This window comes from Mobula hypostoma, chromosome 18 (assembly GCF_963921235.1).
Source record: "Mobula hypostoma chromosome 18, sMobHyp1.1, whole genome shotgun sequence".
NCBI classification, from domain to species: Eukaryota; Metazoa; Chordata; class Chondrichthyes; order Myliobatiformes; family Myliobatidae; genus Mobula; species Mobula hypostoma.
Genome location: NC_086114.1, coordinates 37,304,818 through 37,332,455, shown reverse-complemented (window position 1 = coordinate 37,332,455; position 27,638 = coordinate 37,304,818). Strand labels below are relative to the sequence as shown.

The window sequence follows — 27,638 nt, the reverse complement described above, 5'->3', positions numbered from 1 at the left end:
GAATCCGGAAGATTAAGCCAAAACTGATTTGTAGGGAAAAAAAAACGGCACGTACACGCATGCGCACACAGGTGCCCGTGCAAGGCTTCATGGTCATGGTAGTCTTTCCTGAGGTAAAGTGTCCCGGGATTTGACTGCCACTTTTGTCTCTTATTTGGTAGTGAGAAAGTTGGCAACCCTACTTGAACCCCTGCCCCCCATCGGCCAGTCCACAAGAATATTGTCAATATTAAACCGGCCCGCAGTGCAAAAAAGGTTGGGGACCCCTGCTGTAGATGGCTGGTAAGTCCAAATAACACAGCACATGCTCCCCCATAAAGCATGTTGCATGGGCAGCAATTCTGCGGCCTGGATCATGGTACTAATTTTGTTGTCTTGCTTTCCAATAGTGATCATTTTCCCTTCTACTAGTTAAGAGTCTGCACAGCACTGCATCGCTCCTGTCAATACTATGCACAGTGTCACCCCCAGCAAGACGGTGCACCACCCCGTGGCTCTCCCAATAGATGACCTTTATTTGCAAGGGTAGCTCAACAGAACAGATTCTTTCCGGAGGAGGTTATCACTATTAAATTCTTTAAGCACCCTACAAAAGGAGGCTACATTTCAAACTACATACTCAACTTTTTACTATGTACTTCTAAAATAACTCCCTAGTCTCACCTTTCCTTCCCAGAAACACCAAACAAGTCCTCCTCCTCAGGATCATCAAATAGACTGGTCTTCACTGCTTTTGAGGCTGCAGCAGCCTTGGGTGTCACCGCCTTTGTTAGCGAAGTCTGTGTGCCCGCAATATCCACAACACGCTCTGTCACTGGCGAATTTGACCCTTGCCAGTCACCCTGTAGTGAAAACACTTATGAGTAGCTAATTGATTGAGAAAATGGGCAAGGTGTGCAGACAAACTCGTCCTGGTGTGCTGGAGAAAGGGCGATTAACTTAAAGGAAAACATTAATATGCCTAATTGTTGAAAAATTGATTTTGTGATAAGGGAGAAAATAACATGGATTTTCAATACCTTTAAATTTGGTTTGCATCTCAGTTGGAGAGGACAGTGTTTATTTTACAGGATCCAAGGATCCTGTGAAGAGTGATTAAAGAAGCCTAGAGCAAAGGTTAAGAATATTGACAATGTCCAAAACTATGAAAGGTTATAAGTAAGGAATTGTTTCTCAGGCAGAGGAAGCCATAACCATACATCAAAAGTTGAAGATAGTTTTTAAAAAATCCAGGGGACAGAATGCTGACTTATTGTGTCAAGGACAATTAACAACTTTCCAAAGGAAGTTGAATATTTCTGGAAGGCACAAATTGCAGTGTAGTTGGATTAATTGGATTATTTTGCAAGCAATGATAGTTGCAATGAGTTAAGTGGCCGCTTTCTGGCCAAATTCAGGCTTACAGCATGAGCCTGAATGACAGGCAACTACAAGCTGTAGGGATTAGCACAAGTTGAATTAATTAAGACCCAAGCATTGCAGTAAGATTGCTAAATTCTTGCCATGATTGGGGGGGGGGGTTTAAAGGACAGAAGAGAGTTAAAGGAATAATCTACCATGTAGCCGAGATTCAAGGTTCACTTTTTTATTACGTGAATTTTGAAACATACTGTGAAAATGCTTCACTTGATTCAACAACCAACAATTGAGGGTGTGCTGGGGGCAGCCCACAAGTGTTGCACACATACTGGTATCTAAACAGTCCGGTCTCCTTACCTCATCACTGTCAAATAATACAGCGGATTTTAAATTGCTGGGTGCAACCTTGGATTCATTCTGTTGCTGAGATTTCTTCGATGCAGAACTATCCCTTGAAGAAATGGCACTGAAGAGGTCACCCTATAAAAACCCAACATAATCTGAAGGCAGGGACAGCCTTGCAAGAGGAAGCTCTTCCACTCATTCAACATTCACATGCAATGGAGAAAACAAATATTCACTTTGCCAAAGTTAACCAATGAAGTCCTACTCACAGCCTATCTGAAGCCTGTGCAACCAGCGAAGGTTCTGCATCAATCATTATAAGCTCGACATAGACACCACTCATTAATACAGGTGAAGTGTAGCTATTTATCTGAACTTTTGCAAGTCAGTCACCTTTACTTTCTAGAATTACCATAACTGGCAAAAGGACGCGAAAGATGCAGATATAACATGAAAATCTGGCAAGTTACTAGGATCTGGAATTATTTGAAACTGTAATGAAACAGACTGAAAAGCAAAAAAGATGTGTGAAATGAATTTTTTTTAAATGTAGGATTACAGAGAAACAACAGGGAACAGTTAATAGGACCTTTTCAAAGGGCAGAAAGCCTACTTTTGTGTTACTCTCAGTCCACAATTTCACAGAGTTCAGCACACACCATACTCAAAATTGACATCTTAAATACCTTATTTAGAGAGGCTCCAGGATAACAAACAACTGATTACACAGCAAAAGAAAAATCACTGCTCTTGTCCCATGGAGCATGTACCCAAACTATCTCCCACGAAAAATATATCTGGGATGTTAACTCAATCAAACTCTACAGAAAGATAACTGATTGATGGGTAAATGGAAGTACAGGTAGAGGTGTGCTGACTGAATGAAATAACTGCACCATACCGAATACCAGCGGTATTAGAATGGAAGAAAACTCTTCCATTAATCAGTGGCATGTATGTTCACTGAATAGACTTTGGGTGAGAAAACCCTTGACTCCTTCATTGAGAAATGGTATTAATAGATTTGAAATTCTTGTTTTGGCTATGCTTTCTAGTGGCTGAACTATAGGCTTAAATATTAAGCAAGGTGAACTTGCAAGACACCACCAGCTTAAGGCAGAAGAACAGAATAATTAACAGGACCACCCCTTTCAGTGTTCACTCCAACATATCCCATTAAGAACATCAATACACAAGTATTTTCTTGTGAACTTAGTAATTCATAAATATACAGGGGAAAAACACCTGTTTTTTTAAAACCAGATTACTGCATATCCTCTCCCTATAAAATTATCTAACAATACTGGAAAATTTACCAAGGCAGGAAAAAAAAAACAAGAATGACAAACAAAAGACAGAAACAAAAAGAAGAAACAAAAACAAATGACCATGTCTGAGGAAAACCATGTTTCTCATTCAGGTGAGGGATTCTGAAGTCAGATCAAATTGACAGCCCACTTGAGCCCAACCTCTAGATTTCAACCCTAACCTCTCAATGAGATTTTACAGAATCCCCTTCCAGTACCGGTAGACATTATTCAATTAAGAATGCATTTCTGGACTAACAGGATTGCACAATTAGGACGATTGTTGATAAGATGGCATTTTTTATTTTATTTTTTTTTTAAATTTTATTTTTATTTGGATAAGGAGTTCACAATTATCATGTGCTTTTTTCACACATATAACCTTTTCCATTTTTTTATATGTATAAAACTACAATTATTTATACATTCTTAAGTACACATTGAGATGATATAAAAGCAAAATAAACATTTAAATAGATAATTATGTACTGTGGTAAATCTAACCTATTAGGCTAAGTAATGAAATTAGTTGTTAAGAAAAATGGTAATAATAGTTTCCATACAACCCTTCTGGACCATTTCCACTGGTCCAAAATGTTGCATACAAGCCTATATACCATCCATTGTAGGTGTTTATATCCCAATTTGTTCGTGCTTGTTCCTGCCCGCAGACATAATTATCCAATCTCTATGTACTTATTTACTTAATTTTTTCATTTTTTTTTATCCCTTTCCCAAATCTTTCCCTTTACTTGTGTTAATTCTCTATTTTCCAAAAAAAAACAACAAACATTTAGACTAGGGGTGCTTACGTTAGCAATATTACTGTGTTGATGAGAAGAGCAATATAAATCATTAGGAGAGTCATCTAAAGTCTGCTCGCATTGGGGTTATATATTCAATCCATTTATTCCAGATTCGATAAAATGTTTCTTTTTGAGTTCTCAGGGAGTAGGTCAACTTTTCCATTTTAAATATTTCCAAGATAATTTCGTACCAATCTTCTAATGTAGGTGGTATTGGATTTAGCCATTTTCTAGTGATTGATTTCTTACTTGCCGCTAAGAGGGCCTGCAGCAACTTTATATCTTCCTTCTGTTCAAGGAACAATACGTGCCCCAAATAGAGCGTCTCAAAGTTCAGAGGTATCTGGGACCTAAGTACCTTAACTAATGTTCTATGAATACCTTCCCAAAATAGACTTAATTTAGGGCAATCTCAGAAAATATGAAAATGATTTGCCTCCTTAGAGCCGCACCTTCTCCAACACATCACATTTGTATCTTTATATTTTTCCTGATATGGGGTCTTGAAGTATCTTATAATGTTTTTCCAACAATGTTCTCTCCAAGTCAAAGAATTAGTCGAGGACCATTGAAAGCTGCAGATTTTCCCCCAAACCGCCTCTGAAAGTACCAACCCTGCTTCTTTCTCCCACTTCTCTTTAATATACAGTGTATTTACATTTTTAGCATGGAAGAGTGCATTATATAGGCGAGAAACTGATTTACTAGGTATTGAACTGCAAGCCGAATTCAGAATCTTGAAAAATTCTAATTCTACTGTTGATAGGTCTGTATATCTACAACTCTGGTTAACATAGTTTCGTATTTGAAGGTACCTAAAAAAGTCATTATGTTCTAGGCCATGTTTAAGATGGCATTTTTTAAAAAAGATTTTTGTACAGAATAAAAAGAAAAAGATATTTACCTCCTCATCATCGTCATCAAAGAGTGAGATTGGAAGTTGACTGGATTTGGTCTTGCTTCCTGATGACTGCTTTGATTCATTTTTTCTGGTGTTTTTGCTTGGAAAGACTAAATCCTGTCATGGAGTGAGAGTGAATCAAAGGTAAACAAGGACCCTACTGAGAGACTGATTGGTACAGTAGATAAAGAACTATCTTATTCCAAAGTTATTAATAACTTCATATGTAAACAAATGCAAAAAAAAATTATGGAACAGACAACAAAGATCCAAAGTTTGATCCTCATTCTATTTCAAATGAGCTCATATGAGCTGTAATGCAAATGGTTGGTGAGTTCAGATGGGGGGGGGGGGGGAACAAGCATGTCTGGCTGCACCCACTTGATCTCTGTGATGCCGGACGAGAATCTGCCTTGGGTAAAGTTTTTAATTAGGTTTGAAAAAAATATTCTTCCAAGATGTCTAATTAGTGCAACCAAGAAGCATACAAAGTGATTAAACCTTCGTCTGTTTTCCTCTTCACTGGTTTTAAGTTGAATATTTCAGAGTAGCATAGCATTTGACAAACAAATGAAAGATTTTTCTGCTTGAAGCCATATCTTGCGTTAAACACTGATCTGCACGTCCAAGATACAGAACTTCACAGATTGAGGCAAATATTGCAATACACTTTTCTAAAACATCTAGTTCAAGGAAAGCAAACGAATGAAATTTTCTGCAAATAAAAATACTTAAAGTAGACATAAGCAGATCTGTGGAAGCACCAGCTACCCACTTATAACATCACAGGTCTATATTTGGTAATTGGTTTATTATTGTCAATTAGACCAAGGTACAGTGAAAAATGATTTCAAACCATCATTTTTCAAGGGAACGCAAAGGGGAAATAAATAAGTCACATCTTCAAGGTAACTCAAAGGGGAAATAAATAACATATTGCAGAGTATAGTGTTGCAATAGCAGATACATCCATGTTCTAATATTATTTAAGAATCAATGCCTTATTGGCCTTACCTTTGATTCATCTTCATCAGAGAAAAGACCAGAGCTGGTCTGGGACTTTTCACCAAGCAGCGTCGAGGATTCGAGCACTTCCGTAAGTGGTCCTGCATTCTTGAAAATTGATTAAGACAAATTAATTTCCCCAACTCTATCATCACTTCCTTCAGGCTGCACCGTACACAGAGCTCACGAGTCTGATCCATTCACAAACACTCCATCCTGGTCTGGGAGTTGCTATTGGAAACTGACCCTTAGTGCAGTTTCCAACTTCAAAAACCAAACTATGAATGTCAATGTTGTACAAGAGGAGGGTTTACTGCTCAGATAGGAAGCTACACTAGGATACATCTCTGCTGCTTTGAGATCTGCCCAGACACTAGCCACAAAACCAACTGAAAGCAAATAAATGCAGTTGCTTGAAATCTAAGATAAAAGCAGAAAAAGCTAGAAATACCTAGTAGTGTACACGAAAAAGAAGAATAGTTAACTATTCAAGTGTTCTGAGGAAAGGTTTTGATCTGAAACTTTCACTCTTGCTCTTTTCAGGATACATCCCGACCTGCTGAGTACTTCCAGCATTTTCTTCTTTCATTGTTCATGTAACAGCGCATCTGAACAAACCCATTAGATTGTTTGATACTTTCTCTCCAAGAAAGTACCGGACAATGTAATGGGTGTGTTCAGATATCCAGGACTCACACGCAATAGCTTGGTAAAATTTCTACCACTTTTCTTCAAATGACAACTTGGAAAACTTCCAGCCCACAAGCTGCACTGTTCAATCTCTCACAAGTCTATATCCAACGTTTCTGCCCCAACACAGTTTACTCAATTCAATTCACCAACTTCCTCAATATCAGCTGTCTTTCTCTTTTGAAAGGTTGACTATCCTGAGCTTCAATCCCACTCAGAGCAAAAATGTCAAAACTTACAGTCTGGATTACCCACTAGATTTCCAGGAGCATGACAATGTGGAGAAATATTATCATTGGAAGTAGTAGTCCCCATGGGCAAGGAATCTAGTCATGGGGCAGCAGAGTGATTAAGCTACTCAACCTGCTGCCTCACAGATCCAAAATCCTAGATTTCTAGAGCTCTGTGATTGGCATTTATGTGCTGTCCCCAACACTATGTGCATTTTTCTTCAAGTGCTACCATTCCTCCCCACATTCCAAAAATGTGGCAAGTTAATTGACCACTATATTTCCCACAGAATGTTACTGAGTGGTCAAATTTGAGGGGAATTGATGGAAGAGTTGGGTCCAAGTGTTAGCTGTTTTCTTTGCAGCTAAACAATTGTCAGCTTGCATTTTATATGATTACTTCTATACAAATAACTACTTAGTATACTTCTCACTGGCCACCGTATGTATATGCAGTAGTAGTGTCCCCTAGTGGCTACATTTGAATTATTATGGAAAGCTCCAGAAGCTTCTCTGACGCTGCATATTCAAATAGGGGCATTCTAATGGGCTGACTCTTACCTGCAAATTTAAATGGATTCCATCCAGTATAAAAGAGCTGACCAGCTCCATCCAGTATAAATCAGCTGACTGTGCAGCAGCTCCATCTTTGTCATTTTGCTTCTATCTTCCTTCACTTAGTAGACCTCAATCACTTTGTTTCCAAATCTCTTTGTTCCATTAATGCTCAAAAAAATGATTATGAAGCAACAAGTTTTGTGCCCCTTTCCTGACTTCCAAAAGAACCTTGGATTAAAAACCATCAGAACCCACCAATTGGTGTAGTCAGCGAGCATGACTGCAAAGTTTTATGGACTTGGAAGAATTGCAGACTAAGTGGAAAATTTTCGGCATCTGAACTAAATGGGAGGTAAAAGCTTCCTCCCCAATTCCAAATTGTCTGAAAGGAAAACTAGTTTAAACTTCAATACATCATCGGGTAGAAGTCAGAGAGGAAATTACTACATTGCTATTTTACATTAAAAAAAACAGATCTGTAAAAATATCGGTTGTGATCCATTTGGTACCTAGTACAACTTTGGTTGTGCAATCCATTGGTAGCAATCTGTCAGTATTTCCAGATTGTGGTCAAAGTAATAAAAAGCACCTGTGAATTAAGATCAAATCAAAATAATGGCCAAAGTCATGAAACCTAGTAACAGCTGTTAACTGAATAGAACATCTCAGTTTGATAAAATTAATGTAAAAGTCTGGATAAAGCATACCAACAATATTAAATTTATGCCTGAAGGAAAGAAAAAACCTCAAATTTGTGACTTAAGATATAAGACCGTGTAGTCGGTTTGATCAAATGTGCGGACGCATGAAAAAGTTCACGGGGTGAGTAAAGACTTTTATTAATAGATTGGGAAAGAATCGCAAAACTTGTGATGAACTACAAAAACAGCATGATAAAGACAGTAAAAATTGTAAAGAACAAATGTCTGCATTAACCCAACAGTTCGTAAAAAATAAATAAATAAATCAGCATATGGTACAGGATTTAGAAGCCATTGCAACAGCAGGAGAGAGACTGTTCAATATAGGTGATATTCAATACAGACTGTTCAATATAGGGGGTGTTCTCCATGGAGGGGTGCCAGAAGTAATGGCAATTATTTAATTGGCAAGCCCTTCTCCTTGGGATCAACATTTGCTTAACAGGTATAACAACAAAATTAATAACATCGAAACATAGAAAACCTACAGCACAATACAGGCTCATCGGCCCACAATGCTGTGTCGAACATGTACTTACTTTAGAAATTACCGAGAGTTACCCATATCCCTCTAGTAATGTTGATATTTAAATCATGCCCACACATTTGGTTTGGTTCTCCTGCTTCACTACTGCCTCCATTTCCCCTCTGTCCTCTGCAATGATTTGGATTTATTACCCAACCATAGGCCCAGCATTGCAGACCATGAATGGGTTAAGAAAATAAATGTAAAATTGTTGCAAAGCTGCAGTTAACCAGATGTTACACTTCATGCACGTATTCTGAAGCAACCACTCACCTGCTGCACTCTTGATTTCTCTTTGGGTACTTTTGGTGTGACACTCGTCTCAAAGAGTCCACTGTCATCACTATCATCAAAAAGAATTGTAGCTGGCTTGGGTTCAGGGGCAACTGATAAACATCAGAAAGAAAAACAGACTGATTAATTATACTGGAGTTACTGAGTATGTATGCAATTCAACTGCATTAATCAAATATTCTGAAAACTGTCTTAATTGGTTAATGGGATTTTAAACTTAACTGTTACCTACTGAGGGGTACTGGATCTTTGTATTTCCTCATGGTTAGGGGGTATTCTAGAGTTGGGAAATATAGCAAACATTAACTTCAACAACCAATCTTCAGACCTGAACATGGATTGTAGATTCAATTTAAAATGCAACCCTGAACAATAGTTTCCAGGAACTGCGGACACCAGTTGATTGCAAACCAGACAATGCTGATTAACATTCACTTTGGGTGTCAGAAGTGTGGGTCTGAAGAAGGAGGTGTGTGAAACTATATGTAATTCAAAGGAAGCATAGTAGATACATTGTAAATATAGAATTGTCCTGCTGTTACCTTTGATCTTTAGTGTACAAAATATCATGTAATAGTGGATCAAATAGGCCCTTTCCACCAAGTGTCTCAATGTGATGCCTAGTGCTCATTTTTGATGAATAAAACACTAGATCTACTAGCTTCAGTGTCTCTCTAGTGATTTCGTTCACGTTATTCATTACTGTTGAGCATTAAATTGTCTGGACTTCCAAATGACAGGGTACGAACAGAAATGACAACACAGCCGGTGTCAGAAATGCCAGCACACTGGCAGTTTTTGTTCACATTTTACCTCAGGACACTTGGCCTCAGAATCCACCTGGTTTATGACCCTGAACTTTATCATTAACCTGAACTACATTTTTTCGGTGGCATTTACACTTTATTCTGCATTGTTATTGTTTTATCTCAGTCTAGTTCAAAGCACTATGTAATGACTTGATCTATGTAAACAATATGCAAGACAAGTTTTTCACTGTATCTTGGCACATGTAAACCAATACTCAATACCCAGGGATATGCACAATAAGCCTACCGTCTACTGAGGGCAGGCCCCAAACCCATTTCCTCCAGCACATGGGCAGAACTGGATAGGAAAACAACCATCTTCCAAGTTCGTCTCAGTAAAGCAGCCAGAAAAATCAAAAACCCCACTTATCCTTGGGATTCTCTTTTATCCTCTCACTGATCAGGGAGAAGATACACAAAGAGCACACCGAAAGCACAAAACACAGCTTCTACCCTGTTATAAAACTATCGAATGGTTCCTTAATATGATAAGACTCTTGTCCTTACTATCTACCTCATAATGATATTGTAACTTATTGTCTACTTGCAATGCACTTTTTCTGGAGCTGTTACACTTCTATTCTGCATTCTGCTAGTGTTTTACTTTGTACTACCTCAAAGTATCGTGTAATGATTTGATCCCCACTAACAATATACAAAACAAGCTTTTCACTGTATCTCGGTATATGGGACAATAATAAAACATTTCCAATTCACACATCATCCATCATCTTGCCCTGTACTTAAACTCAGTGGCCACTTTATTAGGTACATCTGTATACCTGCTCGCTAATGCAAATATAGTGGATTCTGGTTAATTGGGACACATTGGAACCAGTGCACTTTGGCCCAATTAAGCAGCCGAAGTTTCAAGGAAAAAGTTAAAAAGGTATAAAATAGATAAACTTCCCTTTAACTGGGTAACAAATTATGTATTGAAATGAAATACAAGACAAATTAAAACATTACCAATACCGTTACAGTACTATAAAACTGTATTAGTTTCTAATATTTACTGACAGAAGAACACAGCCAGTAAACGCTGTAGTGTTCTTTTAATTGACTGTAAGTGATCAAAATCAGTACAGACACCAAGTGTAGATAACGGACTACCTTCAGACAACACTTTTGACAACTGCACCCTCCAAACTAGGGTATCCCATCCTGGGGTTCACTGACCACTTGATTAATGGTAAGGCTCCATGGCATAAAAAAAGGTTGGAAACCCCTGCCCTAAATCTTCAATTTTATTGTAATATTCAAAATGATTGTCAATACCTTCAAATTCTTCATAGTTGCTAACTTGTCGGAGTAAAATTGTTTCATTTTCACTCCCAGCCTGTTTGTCACATCTCCAAGCCTAAATGCTTGAAACCACCGTGAGCAAAAGAGTCCTGAATTGTCTTACTGCTTATCTATCACCAACTATCAGCGACAAAAATCACCTTTTTGGAAGAGAAACACACACAACTGACAGTGTTTAAAAAACGTTCACTAAGACACACAAGTGCTTGTAAGTGATGCTAGTTAGAAACTGTGTGGCAACAAACTCCAGTCCCAATTCACCGGCATGGTGTCCCAAATAAATGAAGTAAATCTCGGCTATTTTCTTGAGTAGTTTTTGTTCTTTAAGAGTTGCCCCAAAGATGCTGCCTTGATTAACCGATGGCCCAATTAACTGGAATCCACTGGATCTAATCAGCCTAACATGGCAGCAACTCAATGCATAAAAGCATGCAGACATGGTCAAGAGGTTCAGTTATTTTTTTTTGGACCGAACATCAGAATGGGGAAGAAAGGTGATCGAAGTGACACTGACCATGAAATGATTATTGGTGCCAGACAGGTGGTTTAAGCATCTCAGAAACTGATTTCCTGAGATTTTCCATACACAACAGTCTCTAGAGTTTACAGAGAATGGTGCAAAAAACAAGAATCATCCAGTGAGCAGCACTTCCATGGGTGAAAATGCCTTGTTAACGAGAGATGTCAGAGCAGAATTGTCAGATTGGTTCAAATTGACAAGGTGACAGTAACTCAAATCACCACATTACAACAGTGGTTTGCAGAACAGCACCTGTGAATGCATAACATATCAAACCCTGATATATTATACATTCAGTGATGGGCTACAGCAGTAGAAGACCTCACCAGGTTCCACTCCTGTACCTAACAAAGGAACAACTGAGTGTATATCACGGTTCCTTCAGTGCCACTGTATCAAAGGCACAAAAAAGCACACTCCTCCACCAAGCAGTACTGACTACAGGTCTTCACCATATGTAATACTGGAAGTGGAGAAGGCACATCATCCAACCTGCCAGCAAGGGGGTTGGCAACATACTGGAAGTGGAGAAGGCACATCATCCAACCTGCCAGCAAGGGGGTTGGCAACAGAAACGAAGGCCCTGGCAGAAACTCTTACTGAAAAGGAATGTAAAATAGCCTAGATATTTTTTTCCCACCAGTGAAACCTCATTTCTCACAACACAGAAAATCCAATACCAGATCTGGAGTTTGTAACTAGCTACATGCACTGAGACCTCATACGCTAAACTGAGCCTTTTAGGCCATGAATCAGAGCAACAGCCAGAGGATAGATAGCAAAACGGCACATCGCACTTTGCTTCAAATTTGCACAACTCATCAGGCAAGCACCAGCTGCTGCAGCTCTAAAGGAAGACTAGTTAATTCTTGAGCTCAAAATAGTACTTACTTTGAAAGAAACACATACCAATAGACAAACTAGGCGTTAACATCATCTTAGATTTCATGACTCTTCTGTTTACACAAGTATTCAACCACTAGATGTCATCAAACCACAGATATCGTATTTTTGCATTAGCAAATGCAAAAAAAACGAAAACAAGTGCAGACTCTGAGATAATGCCCATATCCGACAACCACACCAATTCTCGACTAACCAAACATCAGACGAGAACACCCCTAGCAGGACTGGCTTTTCAAACTCCCCTATTATGGACCAGGAAAATGAAGCGCTGGTGGTCACCACCTTCAACTACCTCCCAATGCACATCATGGACGTTTACCCTCGGCTTTATTAGGTGTGAAATTTCAAAAATTTTGCCAGGCAGTGATGAAGAAAACAGAGTTCCCAGTCAAGTTGGTGTCTGGTTTGAAAACTACTTGAGTATCCTACGTACTACACCTGTCTTCCTGGATGGCACTAATCACAGCTTTGGTGACAGTGAGGATGGGGTGGGTTGGGCAGGAGAGGTGCTATAGAGAATGTTATTCAAAACTTGGCAAGTGACAACACTGTATTTTGATGAGAGTGCTTAGAGTGAACGCAGAGTGGGATGCAAATCAGATTGGTTGCTCTATACTGGTTGGTTGTACCAAGACTTTCATCAGAAGCTTTTCAATACCTGTCCTTTACTGATCATTGTGCATGAACACTATCACCCAGATGCCCCTCCCATTTCCCCAATTTACCCAACTCCAATACAACAAGCTGACATATTCAGGAAATAAGTCGTAGTATTTTTCTATATCCTGACTAGGTGACTGCACATTTGCATGCATTGAAACCTCTTTACCTCAGATTTTCCTATTCAATTCATCTATGAATATCCAGCTACACTATTTATAATGGTGCCTGTGAGTCATCAAAAAAAAACTTGGGATACTTGGCTTTCCATCCTATCATCTTTGCAGCATATACATATAGACACAACACCAAGAGGTCATTTCTTGCTAGTTTGAATATCTACTTTTCATCCCTACTGTTCAGTTAATTTTCTAGTCAAGTTAGTAGTTTCCAAGAGGTTTGATTTCAGCCAACATTCATTTATCAGGGACTTCTCCCAAGTAACTTCTGGTAGTTGATAGAATTAAAAATCCACCAAGTAGACTGCTGCTCATTGATGTTAGCCTGAAGGGGTTTACAATGAGCCAGTGCCGGCAATTGTCATTGGGACTCTTGAAAGGTTGGCGAGTTGGTCAGTTTAGATTAGTTTGTTGTCATATACATCAGGACGCAATGAATTTCTGTGCTCATGTGAAGGTCACAGAGTACACAGTATATACAGTGTAATAATAGTGACCAGTGCAGAATCGTGCAAAGGTAGTAATGTAAGCTGACAAGTAGTAGAAAAAGGGAATGTTAGGGTGACAATACCAGAATAACCAAGAGAGGTGGAATTGTGGAGAAGAAAGTGTGAAAGAAGCGACTGGTTCAGGAATCTGATAGCAGTGGTAAAGAAACAGGTCTTAAGATTGGCTGGGGAGGCTTTCAAGCTCCTATATCTTCTCCCAAAAAGGTAGGGGAAAGAGAGAGAGAAGGCAATAGTCAGGTAGTCAGGGTGGCAGGCATCATTGATGATACTACCAGTCCTGAAGCAACGCACCATGAAGAGGTACTGGATAGAAGGAAGTGACAGATCTGTTATGGACTGGCAGCGTTAACCACCTTTGGCAGATTCCCTCAATACAGAGCAGAACAATTACCACACACCAGGCTGAGATGCAATTTGTCCGGATACTTCCTCTAGCACATCTGTAGAGGTTGAAGGGACTCCTCACGGACAAGTATCTTTTCAAATGCCTACGACAGTACATTCACTGATGTGCTTTCTTGCCACTGCGTCACTGTGAAGGGACCAGGAGCGGTTTCTGGTGATATGGTTGCTTAAAAACTAAGCTGTCGACCTACTCTACAGCAGCTCCACTGATGGGGTTGTGCTCCTCCCTCCACTTTCTTGATTAACAACCCCATCTTTCGCCTTGTTAAAGGCTAGGTTGTTGTTCTGACACTATGATATATGGTTTGTGATCTCTTTCCTATATTCCATTTTAACATTGTGGGTCATCCGGCCAATAACAATGGCATCACTGGTGAGACAAAGATTGAGCTGGTGCTGGATGTGGCCATTTACTTACGGGTATACGGGGAACTGAACACACACCTCTGGAAGCACCAATGTTAAGGACAGGGTGGGTGAAATACTATGACAAATTCTAACCAACTGAGGTTGACAGTCAGGAAATGTAGAAGCCATGCAGACAGGGGCCCAAAAGGCCAAGGTCCAAGAGTTTAGAGTTATTCTAAACAGAAACTACTGTGCATGGAGTTTATTGATCTCACAAAAGCCTTTGACTCAGTCAACCGAAGGTTTATGCAAAAATCCTCAATTCTTAAAAATTAGCTTCTATTCCATACCTCCTGCATGATGACATGCAAAAGTTGTGATCGCAACTAAATGTCCACTGCAAACACAATCCCAGAGAATGAGCAATACTATAGCTTCCTTCAGCTTTCTCTGCAACAATGTTGTAGTTTTGCAGTGAACCTTCAACATTCTCCTCAGTGAAGTCTCTCTACAGGACAAACAGAAAACTGTTCAAGTTTTAATGCTCTCCACTCCAGAACATCGCTTAGCGATTCATAACATGCAAACACAACAATATGGATATGCAGAGGCAGTGTGAAGGCATTGCAGATTCCTTCAGTAAAGCATACAGTGAGATGGGCCTTATACTAAAAACAAATGTCTTCCACCATCCTGCCCTAACACACAGCACCAAACGTCCTAACACCAAAGATACAGAGTAAAGTTCTGAAAACACAGATCAAGATTTATGCCTTGAGGCCACCTCCCAGCATAGAGAAACCAACTACAAAGTCAACCTTTGCCATCAATGCATCAGCACCACTTCAGAAGACTTCAGGAAGACGAGTCTGAAGACCAAGCCTACAAAGCTGGCACTGGGCAGTAATATTCCAGAGACCGGAAAAACCTGGAGATTTAGTGTGTTGTAGAAACATGGAGATTGTGTGTTCCAGAGACCTGGAAAATCTGTATAGAAGATAGCTCAGTCCAACAAACCTAATTAACAGGACAGAACAACCAGAAGCTTTTCCCAAGCCAATATCCATACCATAGAGGCTTTGATCGCACTCAACCAGCTTCAATGGGCAGGACACCCTGCTCACATACACAACACGAGACACTCATGTAAAACAACCTATATAAGCTCCACCATGGCATGCAATTTCTGGTTATAGAGACTATGTTTTATGGATGTTCATAGAGTTTCCTCAAAACATCCAACATCCTCTCCATGTCTTGTGAGTCCCTAGCCAGAGATCATGTAAAATGGAGATCATCCAGGAGACATCAAGCACCTCACAAAAGGATTGTGCCGGAGCTTAAGATGATCACCAGGAGAGCACTTTACAATTGTTCTTGCTCTTTACAATTCCAGGTAAGATATACTTCAATGGTTAGAGGGTATGAAGGTTTTCAGCAATTGGATTACACTAGCGAAGCTGATGTTGTTCTCATCAGAATGAAGAATATCAAGACCTGATAGAGGAATACATGGTATTCCCAAAGAGGGTAAATAAAAAGAACTTCCATTTGCAGATGCATTATAAATCAGTAACACAGATTAAACTTTTGGAGGAGAGGTACAAGGTAAATGAGTGAAGAATGAAAAAAAAGTACTGGAAATAATCAGTAGATTAACATTCTATATAGATAGAGAAATGGAGCTAATCCTTCCCATCAATGATCTTGTTTAAAAATCTTTGATAAATGGTCACCAACCTGACTGAGAATTTCCAGCATTTTGTGTTTAAATTTCAGATTTCCAACAGATACAGCATTTTACTTTTCAGGAAACAGGGAAGTTCCAAAAGACCAAAGAATTTCAAATATAAATTGAACAGGCACTAGAAGTAAATTAATTTGGAGTTCAAGAGGAACAATCTGCTGGAGGAACTCAGCAGATCGAACAGCCTCTGTGGGGAGGAATTGACATTTCAGGTGGAAACCTTGCATTAGGAAAGTGTAGGACCAACAGAACAGACAAGGCTTGATGGGCTGAATAGTTACCTTGTACTTCATTGCTTTTCTATTATATCCATCCTGTTTCTCCTTCTTCTGGATATTTGAACAGCCCCAGACCTAACTACAGATTCAGGTACTTTGTTTTACCAGCATCACACAAAATCTCAGAGAATCACTTAAACAATTTGACAGCTAGCCACACTGTACAGCTTGCAGGTTGAAGATGGCAACTTCAAGGAGCCTTTAAAAGAGGGAAACTAGAGACCGTCTCTACACTATTTTTGTTTTCAAGATGCATAGGTCATAACTGTTATTATTGCAAATAATTAGCTGTCAAATCTAGGTAGAAAGCTGAAAAGCAGGGCCTCTAGGGTAGTAATCTCTGGACTGGTGCTTGTGCCACGCACCCAGTGAGGGTAAGAATAGGATGATTTGTCAGATGAATGCGTGGCTGAGGGTCTGGTGCATGGGCAGGGTTTCAGATTTCTGGAACATTAGGATCTCTTTTTACACCTGAATCAAGGGGGACCAATATCCTCGTGGGCAGGTTTGCTAAAACTCTTGGGGAGGCTTTAAACCAGGAGTTCCCAACTTGGAGTTCACAGACCCCTCTGTTGATGGTACAGGCCATGGCATAAAAAAGGCTGGAAATCCCTGGTTGAACTAATTTGACAGGGGGCTGGGAAACAGGAGTAGGGCTGCGGATTGGCATGCAAGCAGAAGCAATGTGTAGTGCGACTGTTAGGAAGGACAGGAAGATGATAGGGCAAAATTGCAGTCAGTGAGTTGAGTTGAAATGTAACGGGGACAGAAACTAAAAAGGTGACGAAGGCAGGACTGAAGGTGTTATAGTTGAATAGATGTAGTAAACAGATTAAGGTAGATAATTGCAGTGCAATTAGAGATTGGCTGGTACGATGTTGTGGGCATCACTGAGTCATGGCTGAAACAATATTATGGTTAGGAGCTTAACATCCAAGGATACATATTGTATCAAAAGGACAGGTAGGTAGGCAGAGGGGGTGGCGTGGATCTGTTGGCAAAACATGAAAACAAATCCTTAGAAATGGGCGATACAGGGTAAGAAGATGTAGAATTGTTGTGGGTAGAGTTAAGGAACTGCAATATAACTCCTGATGGGAGCTATAAGCAGCCCTCTGAACAGTAGCCAGGATGTTTGCTACAAATTACAACAGGAGATAGATGATGCAGATCAAAAGGGCAATGTTACAATAGTCATGGAGGATTTTACTATTATGGTAGATTGGGAAAATCAGGTTGATGCTGATTTTGGATCCCAAGAGAGAATTTGCAGAATGCCTATGAGATGACTTTTTAGAGCAGCTAGTGGTTGAACCCACTAGGGGATCAGCTGTACTGGATTGGGTACTGTGTAGAGAACTGGATTTAATTGGAGAGAACATAAAAAAAATAGGAGCAGGAGCAGGCCATCTGGCCCGTTGAGCCTGCTTCGCCATTAAACAACATCACAGCTTGTCATGGTTGATCTGATGGCAGAGCTCAAGGTAAAGGAACTCTTAGGAGGTAGTGAAGATAATATAGAATTCAACCTGCAATTTGGAAGGGAGAAGCTAAAGTCAAATGTATCAGTATTATAGTGGAGTAAAGGGCATTACAGAGGCATGAGGGATTGGAAGGAAACACTAGCAGAGATAAAGGTAGAGCAGCAATGGTAGGAACTCTGGAAGCAACTTAGAAGGTGCAAGATAGATATATCCCAAAGTAGTAGTATGGAAAGGCAAGATGACACAATCTTGGCTGACATGGGAAGTCAAAGCCAACATTAAAGCAAAAGAGAAGGCATACAATAGAGCAAAAATTAGTGGGAAATTAACAGGATTGGGAAGCTTTTAAAAACCAACGTTAACCACCTAAAAAGTCATAAAGAGAGAAAAGATGAAGTATCGAGGTAAGCTAACCAATAACATCAAAGAGAATGCCTAAAGAGTAAAGAGAGGCAAGAGTAGATATTGGACGACTGGAAAATGACACTGGAGAAGTAGAAATGGGGAACAAGGAAATGGCGGACAAAATTATTAAGTATTTTGCATCAGTCTTCACTGTGGAAGACACTAGCAGTATGCCAGAAGTTCAAGAGTATCAGGAGGTGTGAGTGAGTGCAGTTGCTATTACTACGGAGAAGGTGCTTAGGAAGCTGAAAGATCTGAAAGTACACAGGTCACCTAGACCAGATGGACTGCACCCCAGGGTTCCAAAAGAGGTAGCTGAAGAGATTGTGGAGAAATTAATAATGATCTTTCAGGAATCAGGAGATTCTGGCATAGTTCCTGATGACTGGAGAATTGCAAATGTCACTCATCAAAAAAGGAGGGAGGCAGAAGAAAGGAAATTATAAGCCAGTTAGCCTGATCTCAGTGGTTGGGAAGATGTTAGAGTTGATTGTTAAGGATGAGATTTTAGGGTACATGGAGGCACATGATAGGTAGGCCAAAATCAGCACGGTTTCCTTAAAGGAAACACTTGCCTGACAAATCTGCTGGAATTCTTTGAGGAAATAACAAGCATGATAGACAAAGGAGAATTGGTGGATGTTGTGTACTTGGATTTTCAGAAGGGCTTTGACAGGTGCCACACATGAGGTTGTTTAGCAAGATAAGATCCCATGGTATTACAGAAAGATACCAACATGGATAGAGCACTGGCTGATTGACAGGAGGCAAAGAGTGGGAATGAAGCAAGCTCTTTCTGATTGGCTGCCAGGACTAGTGGTGTTCCACAGGGGTCTGTGTTGGGACCACTGCTTCTTACATTGTACATCAATGATTTGGATGACAGAATAATGGCTTTGTGGACAATTTTGCAGACTATACGAAGATCAGTGGAGGGGCATGCAGTATTGAGGAAGCAGGGAAGCTGAAGAAGGACTTAGATGTATTAGGAAAATGGGCAAAGAAGTGGCAGATGGAAGACAGTGTTCGGAAGTATATGATCATGCACTTTGGTAAAAGGAGTTAAAACATAAACTATATTCTAAATGGGGAGAAAATTCAAAACTCTGAGGTGCAAAGGGACTCCAGAGTCCTTGTGGAGGATTCCCTAAAGGTTAATTTGCAGATTGGCTCAGTGGTGAGGAAGGCAAATGCAATGCTAGCATTTATTTTGAGAGGACTAGAATATAAAAGCAAGGATGTATTGCTGAAGCTTTATAATACACTGGTGAGGCCTCACTTGGGGCATTGTGAGCAGTTTTGTGCCCCTTATCTAAGAAAGGATGTGTTGACATTGGAAAGGGTTTCATATCCTCGATAGAATGGATGTGACGAGGATGCTTCCTATTGTAGGAAAATCTAACACTACAGGGCACAGCTCAGAATAGAGGGATGTCCATTTATAATAAAGATAAGGAATTTGTTTAGCTAGACTCCCAACCTTTTTAAGCCAGGGATCCCTACCATTATCTGAGGAATCCATGGACTACAAGTTCGAAACCTGAGCTAGAGAGTGGTGATCTGTGGAATTTGCTGCCACAGGCAGCTGTGGAGACCAATTCACTGGGTGTATTTAAGGCAGGAGATGATAAACTCTTGATAAATCTGGGCATGAAAGGTTATGGGGAGAAGGCAAGAGAAAGGGGTTGAGAGGGAAATGGATCTGCCACGATCAAATGGTGGAGCAGACTCGATGGCCTCACTGGCCTAATTCTTATTGTCTAAATCTGATTCAAAATCCAGCTTTAACTAAATATGGCATCAGATTTGTTTTAAATTGAAGTTTGCCCCAGATTTACCAGAACTTGATGTTTTCGATCCAAACAAATCGTCATCTTCCTCATCAAACAATCCTCCAGCACTTTGAGCTGGTGGGGGTTTTGTCACCTTTTTCTTTGCTCCTTTCCCATGGATTTTCTCAGGAATTGCATCAGATTTAAATATATCTCCACCTGTGAAAGAAAACTGGAAGTCATAAAGGATCCTCCATATTGATACAATCAAGATTAAATGAGGGCTAAATATTAAGAAAATACACGGCTTTGACAAAAGGAAAAATGTTAACCATTTCAGTAGAGCATTTTCAACTCAATAATATTCCCCTGCCTTTACACATCCAAATCTCTCTCTCTGGCTATCCATCCCATAGGATGATGATGGTTCCTTTCAGTCAGTTAGTGGGGTTGACCCCACTCCTCAGAAAGGAACAGCGTGTGCGTGAGTGGATTTTAGGTGAGCAGGGGGTTGCACAGGTCTAGACCCACCCTCTCGACATCCCCTCCCAGATCCAGCGGCATGGTGGGGTCCAAGACGGCTGGGGGAATTTCTGTGGCAGTGAATGGCCAGACCAAGCTTCGATGCCAGGGATGCCCTTTCCGCCCTTCACGGCACGTGTTTGCTAGATGGCTGTTGACCCTACGAGAGGGTTCATCCGCCCTTTGACAGGTCTTCTTTTTCATCCTGCAGGATGTCCAGCCACCCGCCTCACCAAGCAAGCCTGGTAGGGGAGCCGGTTTAGTCGCCAACCACCTGAGCATGTGACAGGTAGTACTGGGTTACATGGTACCAGTAACACTCAGACGAGTGACCTGACCTCATCCAAATAATAACTAATCAACATCTTTCGAGCTTATGACCTTGGCTATCTGAAGACAGTTAGGTAGGTATACAATATTCACTAACTTTGTTTTTATTATTCCTGCAGGAACATTATGCAGATCTTAGCCGTGGAATAGATCAAGGAGAAATATATCATGGATACAGACCCTCTGGCGCAGTGAGTCCATGCCGACTATAAAGCCCACCCAGACAGTCCCAATTTCCTGCATTCTGCCTGTATCTCTCCAAGCTTTGGCCATCCATGTACCTATCCAAGCGTCTCTTAAATGATAACGTACCTGTCTTAACCACTTCCTTAGGCAACTCATTGCATATACTCACCATCCTCTCTGAATACAGCACAGATCACTGCACCCAACTTCCACATAATCCCTCCTGGAGTAATATGTTCCCATCATATGATGCAGCCAGAGAATAAGCGGCATTTCTGATCCCAGCAGCTTCCACCAGATATTTTGTCCACATGAAAAGCACAGTTCGTACTGGGCTCCGCTTACATAGACTCCGCTCACTAACTCCTCCCTTAAAATAACTACTTTTGATTTAAAAGTATTGATATTTCTCGCTATGTTGAGGTGTGTAACTTATCAGAGTTACAGGAAATACTTGACCCAATATTCAATTAGATTTCATACATTCTAATCTGCTCAGATGGTAACAATGCTTAGACTGCAGGATGAACATGTGAAGTCTGATTAATTCAAACACCACTACAGCAGCAGAGAATTTAAATTCAGCTAATTAAACAAATCTGGAATAAAAAAAGCTCACAATGGTGACCACCATAACATCAGATGGCTGTAAAAATGAATGCTAATTATTTTTTCCTCAGAGACTGAAACAGTTCATCCACATTTGGTCTGGCTAATACAAGACTCCAAATTGGCAAATGTTACTGACACTTAGCTGCTGTAACGCCATGGTGGCAATAAACGTCAAAGTTTTTAGAAAGTAATACAATAAAAAACTGCAGAAAATCATACATCTCAAGCGGAATGATCATGCCGTGTAATAAGTAAACACTCACACACACAGACCGCTGTTCTGTCATTACAGGAACCTACCGGGGTAAATAGCAACCGCTCCAGCCGGTACCTTTTTCATACATTTTCTTATAGCAGAGTCTGAGTTTAAGATTGGAGAAAAATGTTTAAAATGGGAAAATTAAATACCTAAATACTTTATGTAACTTTCAAACCCCTAGGAATAACAGTCTAAGTACTATGGAAATTAGATCAAATTTGTCTAACTGAAAGAGTGAACCGCCCCTGGAAACTTAAGTCGTACAAACCAACTCAACGAGTACTAGAGCTTACACTGTACATTTGCCCACTAAATATTTTATCCCAATGGAATCGTTTAAATCACAAAATACATCTCCGAACATTCTGAGCAAGACTTTGAAATAAATGACATCCATCCCTCAGAAAGCAGAGAAGAGTGCAGAAACAGCTGTAAGCTAGCATATGCCAATGAAAATGGTTAGGCACAAGCTATAGTTCCAACCAAAACAAAGCCCTCACTCCTACCATTACAGGAAGAAATCAGCAGTGGGCAATTAATATTAATTCGTTGCTATTACCAGAAGCCAAGTACAAATACACAGCTTATAACAATAAATGCTGTACCTACTTCTCACCGACTCCACTGTTCAATGAACAGCTGCAGCATCACTGACTTCAGCAGATGTCACTGCTGTGCAGGCTTTCCCTGTCAGAAGGCTCTAAGTTATTTCATAGATCCTGGATTCCCAATTCCTGCCCACCACCAGCAAGCAGGTTTTGAAGCTCCAAAATGATAACTGGGTTCCCAGCATCTCGCTGACCACACCCTCACTGCACCCATGATAGGAAATGTGGAGATCAAATAGATCCAGAGAGTAGAGCTACTGAGAGTAGTGGCTGGGAGCTAAGAATCAAAGCTGTTTATTCCCCTCAATTCCAGAGGAATTGTAAACACTTTCAGCTACCCACCCCAGATTGGCCAAGGACACCTCAATTGGTGCACTCAGGGATGCAGCGCAAGGGATGAGCCTCATTTCGCTTTACCTGGGATTTTATTACACATATTCAAACAACACAAATATTACTCATCCAAGTATATTACTGATTAGCTGGACAGTTTTCATAGCTTCAGTGAAGGTCTGTATTCCAATGGAAGTGTCCAAGGGCAAAGCCTCACCAGTGGCAAGGTCATTTAATTGAAGGACACAGCCATTAATTTGCCTCTCAAAATCCACCCCTACATCCTAGAAACGGGTAAGGCTGGTCAACAGGATTCTAATGAAATTTTATAGACCACTCCCCTGTACAATGGACTACAGAAACATTGATGAACTCCAACCAAACCATCGATCTTTGACGATGGAGATGGGAGGTCATCAATGGCCTATACTTCACTGGGAGCTCAGGTCAAAGAAGAAGGTGGCCACTAATTGCTGTAAAGACCACATACTACTAATTCACTGGGAACAGGCCTTTCAGTGGAAGACTGTACTTAGTTGTATACACCATGTGAATGGTATAAGTGACTTTAGGGCTTTCTCATCAGAAGGTGAGAAGGAAAATATTTTAAAAAGACCCAAAGGGCAACTTATTTACACTGAGCCAGTGGGTACATGGAATGAGCTGTCACAGGAAGTAGTTGAGGCAGGTGCAAAGGCAATATTTAAAAGACATTTGGTAGGAAAATATTGAGGGATTTGGGTCAAATGGGACCAGCTTAGCTGGGCAGCTTGGTCAGTATGTTGGATGAAGGTTCTGTTTCTGTGCTGTATTAATCTATGACTCCAAGAACCAGCTCACCCTTGACCAAATGGACTTTCAAATGTTGTGCTAATTTGGGATGGAAGATTTCAGAAAAACTTTTGAAGCAGCTCCAAATCAACACAACACACACACACACAGCCCTCCATAAGCAGTAGGAATTTTAATTCAAACAGCTGCACAGAACAGTTCGTGGATAGAGCCTGAAGTTTACATTACGTTTCAATTGACTGAATGCAGAGAGCAGTAAGCAATGTTAGTGAGCATCCTTTCACAGATGTCCCATTATGAGGTTCCGAAATACAAAAAAATTACTCGGAGTTTGGTTAAAAATCAAAATCAGCATTAGCACTGTTACACTAGTCACCAAATCATGGTAAACTTTCAATAAACCAACCCCCAGCTCAAGTGAAATGCAAATACATTTAATCAACATCTCTCAGCACTGAGGCCCTTGTCACACCCTCTAATCATTTTGAACAAGACTAAAAGCAGACTCCTGAATGATTCACGTACAGTTTAGGTTTAGGCAATTAACACTACTTAGAATTTCTTGGAAGTAAACTTCAGCAGAAGCTGGGTTGTCAGCATTGGACGCGACTCACCTTCATCAGATGGCTTTACTTCACTCTCTTCGTCAATTTTTTCCTTTGGTGCCTCAGTGAAAAGATCACCCTATAAAATTAAGTAGTATTTACGTAAATTAAAGGCTCCAACTATGGGACATAAACTTTAACCCAATTCCTTCCATCTATCTCCTGAGGGCACCGAGATAGATGACCTGATGATCAAATACGCTGAGCTGGAAAAGCTAGGCAGGCACAAGATGTCAGCGTCTCTAATGCTGTTGAAGGGTGATGGATCAGTTGGATTTACCTGCTTTTCTCTTCACAGATGCTCACATCACTCGTAGAGCATCTACATCTTTTGTTTTATTTTAATACCTCATGAGGCTTGGGGAACATAAGGGAGTCCTTAAATCATTGAGATAGAAATCAATGAAAAAAAAGGGAAAAAAAGAGACTAGGAAAGAGTATAAGCTGCGATTATAGAACTGGACTTTAACACTGTAAATCAGCGAATTGTTTTGTTTCCGTCTCCCCTCTCACCGAGTGACACATCTTTGCCCTTTTATTAGGGACAGAGCGAGCCTGTGGCATGTCGAGTCATTGGGTAAACGATTAGTTTTTGTTGTACTGCAGATCATGGACTTTCTTGGGTGCTTTGCTATTGCTTTGCTTGGTGGGTGGAGGGTGCTGATGCTTTTTGCTGAAGTGAGGGAGGCAGAGGGACGATTCTTTGCTATTGCTTGTGCTTGGGGGAGGAATATGGGGGGGCTTTGGGGTTCTAACATTTTCTGTTACTCATCCTTTGGGGCACTCTTCTATTTTCGTGGATGTCTGCCAAGAACAAGAATTTCTGGCTGTATACTGTACACATCTGCTGATATTAAATGGAACTACTGAACTATCAGAAGAAAGGAATGAGAGGAATCAGAACGTCACCTTGCAGCTAATGCAAAAAGATCTAGGTAGGAATGGGACTGCAATCAAATTACATGAAATTCAGAGGTAACTGTATAAATTAGCATAGATGATCAGCCAAACTTAATTCCCTTATCCTAAGATGCAAGAGTAAATGCTGAACCATTAAGCATTTACAAAGCTCACTGCACATCCAAAAGTACTTTCTAAATTACATTTCAGGAGTGTGACACATTTTTATTATCCAGATTTTAAAGTGCATATACCAACCTCATCATCATCAAAGAGGCCCTTCCCTCCACTGAACAGACCACCCCTGCTGCAAAATTGAGAGTAGTTGTCATCTTCATCAGCATTCTCAGATCCAAACAAGTTGCTTTCTTCTGACATATGAAGCAGAAATGCATTATACATCAGGTCAGTGAGAACTGGGTATTAATCACACCTTTACAAGAACAGATTTCACCCTTCATAACAAGACATGTACGGACCATCTGTCTCACTTCAATGTGTCGGACTGCAATGGAAAGCATGTAGTGATTTAATGCACTTTAGGCCACTCAGTTTATGCTCATCCTAGCAACCAAATCACTTAAATCTATTCTCAGAGAGTAAGTGTGACCTCAAGCTAACCTACCAAAAGAGACTGCAGCAGCCAGTTATATAACAGCTAAATTGCAGTCAAGAACTAAAGATCTTGCCATCTTCTGCTAAACCTTTCCAGTATACTGACAGTTACACTCAATCTACAACATTCAGCATTTGAATAGTACTGGAGGCCAATTATTAACTTCATTCTGTGTAGATCAGTTCTGAGTCAAGAATGAGTTTCTCAAAATGCTTATTTCCATTCAGAAAAGCTTAGCATGAAGTCAGACTTGAAGTGATTCAGAGTGGAAGGTCAAACTGAAGTGACATACTTTGAAAGGTTGAACTAGGAAGGCAGAGAACAAGGTTAATGGCTAGATTCTTAGCAGTGTGGAGGAACAGGGGATCTCGGGATCAAAGTACAAACATCCCACAAAGTTGCACAAGTTGATAGGGTGGTTGAGAAAGCAAATAGTGTGTTGAACTTCATTAGTCAGGGGACTGAGTTCAAGAGCCACAAGGTTATATTGCAGCTCCATAAACTTTACTTAGATTACACTTGAAGTATTGCATTCATTTGTGGTTGCCTCATTTATAGGAAGGACGTGGAAGCTTTCAAGAGGGCGCAGAGGAGATTTACCAAGATGCTGCCTGGATTTGAGAATGTGTTTTATGAGGAAAGTTTGAGTGAGCTAGGGCTTTTCTCTTTGGAACGAAGGGGGGGGGGGGGGTGACTTGTATAGTGCAGCAGTGATCGTGACGCTATTACAGCTCAGGGCGTTCCAGAATTCAGAATTCATTTCCGATGCCATTCCATAAGGAGTCTCTGTACGTCCTCCCCCATGGAATGCATGTGTTTTCCCCGGGTGCTCCGGTTTCCTCCCACAGTCCAAAGACGTACTGGATATGTTAACTGGTCATTGTAAACCGTCCTGTGATTAGGTTAGGATTAATCAGGGTTGTGGGGTTGCTGGGGCAATGTGACTCGAAGGGCCGGCAGGGCTTACTCTGCACTGTTCTGCTAAATAAACAAACACAAAGATAGAGTGGACAGCCAGTTTTTTTCCCCCCAAGGTGCCAATGGCTAATACTAGAGGATATCCTTTTAAGATGAGTGGAGGTTGACTTAGGGGAGATGCAAGAGACAGTTTTGCTGCTTTGTTTTACACAGGGAATGATCTGTGACTGGAACACACTGCTGGGGAAGGACTGAATCTGGTATATTTGAGACATTTAAGAGACTCTTAGATAGGAACATGGATGAAAGAAAAATGAAGGGTTATGGGCTCTGTAGGAGGGAAGAGTTAGGTTGATTTTGGAGAGATTAAAAGATCAGCGAAATATCATGAGCTGACCAGCCTGTACTGTACTGTTTTCCATATTCTTTTATCCTGGACTTTTTTTGCTCATTCTTAAAAAAATCTGCTGACCTTCTCTGCAGCATGTAGCTCCTATATGGTTTTGCTTGTAATCACCATGGTTTGCATTAACAAGTCCAGAAAAGGTTGGTCAACTATTAGAACTCCCTAGATGATTCCCTTAATACTGTCAGTGAAGTCCCAGCACGGCTCTCCAAGTCCGGACACTTTACATCCAAAACTTTGGGTTGGAATGCATTGTTTTAATTCTCAATTCCTACCTTGTTGTTTAGCTTTTCCAGTTTCTTTCTTTGTCTTTACTTTACTCTTGGTTGCTGACCCGTGAGATGTTAAAGCTGTGGAACAATTAATTACAACAAAACTTGAGGTCAGGCAGAGTGAGCAAAACTGCAGAAATAAAAACCAATTGCTTCACAGCACCAGCCTGTGGCCACTCAATCCACTCTCCACATCATCAACAAGCAATAAAACAAAGAAAGACTGAAAC

The 27,638-nt window shown here is 40.4% G+C and overlaps 1 protein-coding gene across 7 annotated transcripts in view; it reads right to left on the bottom strand.

Moving 5' to 3' along the window:
- washc2c (WASH complex subunit 2C) overlaps window positions 1-27,638 on the bottom strand; it is a 69,630-nt gene that overhangs the window by 21,348 nt on the left and 20,644 nt on the right. For 5 of the 7 annotated variants that reach the window (XM_063070745.1, XM_063070738.1, XM_063070741.1 and 2 more), the window contains exons 11-20: window positions 27,412-27,486; window positions 25,455-25,567; window positions 24,306-24,375; window positions 22,000-22,059; window positions 20,116-20,268; window positions 8,702-8,814; window positions 5,733-5,831; window positions 4,722-4,835; window positions 1,717-1,839; window positions 664-842 (exon numbers count right to left, since the gene is read on the bottom strand). In XM_063070745.1, the coding sequence (XP_062926815.1) occupies window positions 664-842; window positions 1,717-1,839; window positions 4,722-4,835; window positions 5,733-5,831; window positions 8,702-8,814; window positions 20,116-20,268; window positions 22,000-22,059; window positions 24,306-24,375; window positions 25,455-25,567; window positions 27,412-27,486 (1,099 nt within the window). The remainder of the gene's footprint in view (window positions 1-663; window positions 843-1,716; window positions 1,840-4,721; window positions 4,836-5,732; window positions 5,832-8,701; window positions 8,815-20,115; window positions 20,269-21,999; window positions 22,060-24,305; window positions 24,376-25,454; window positions 25,568-27,411; window positions 27,487-27,638) is intronic. The other 2 variants (XM_063070739.1, XM_063070740.1) reach the window with 2 other exon arrangements.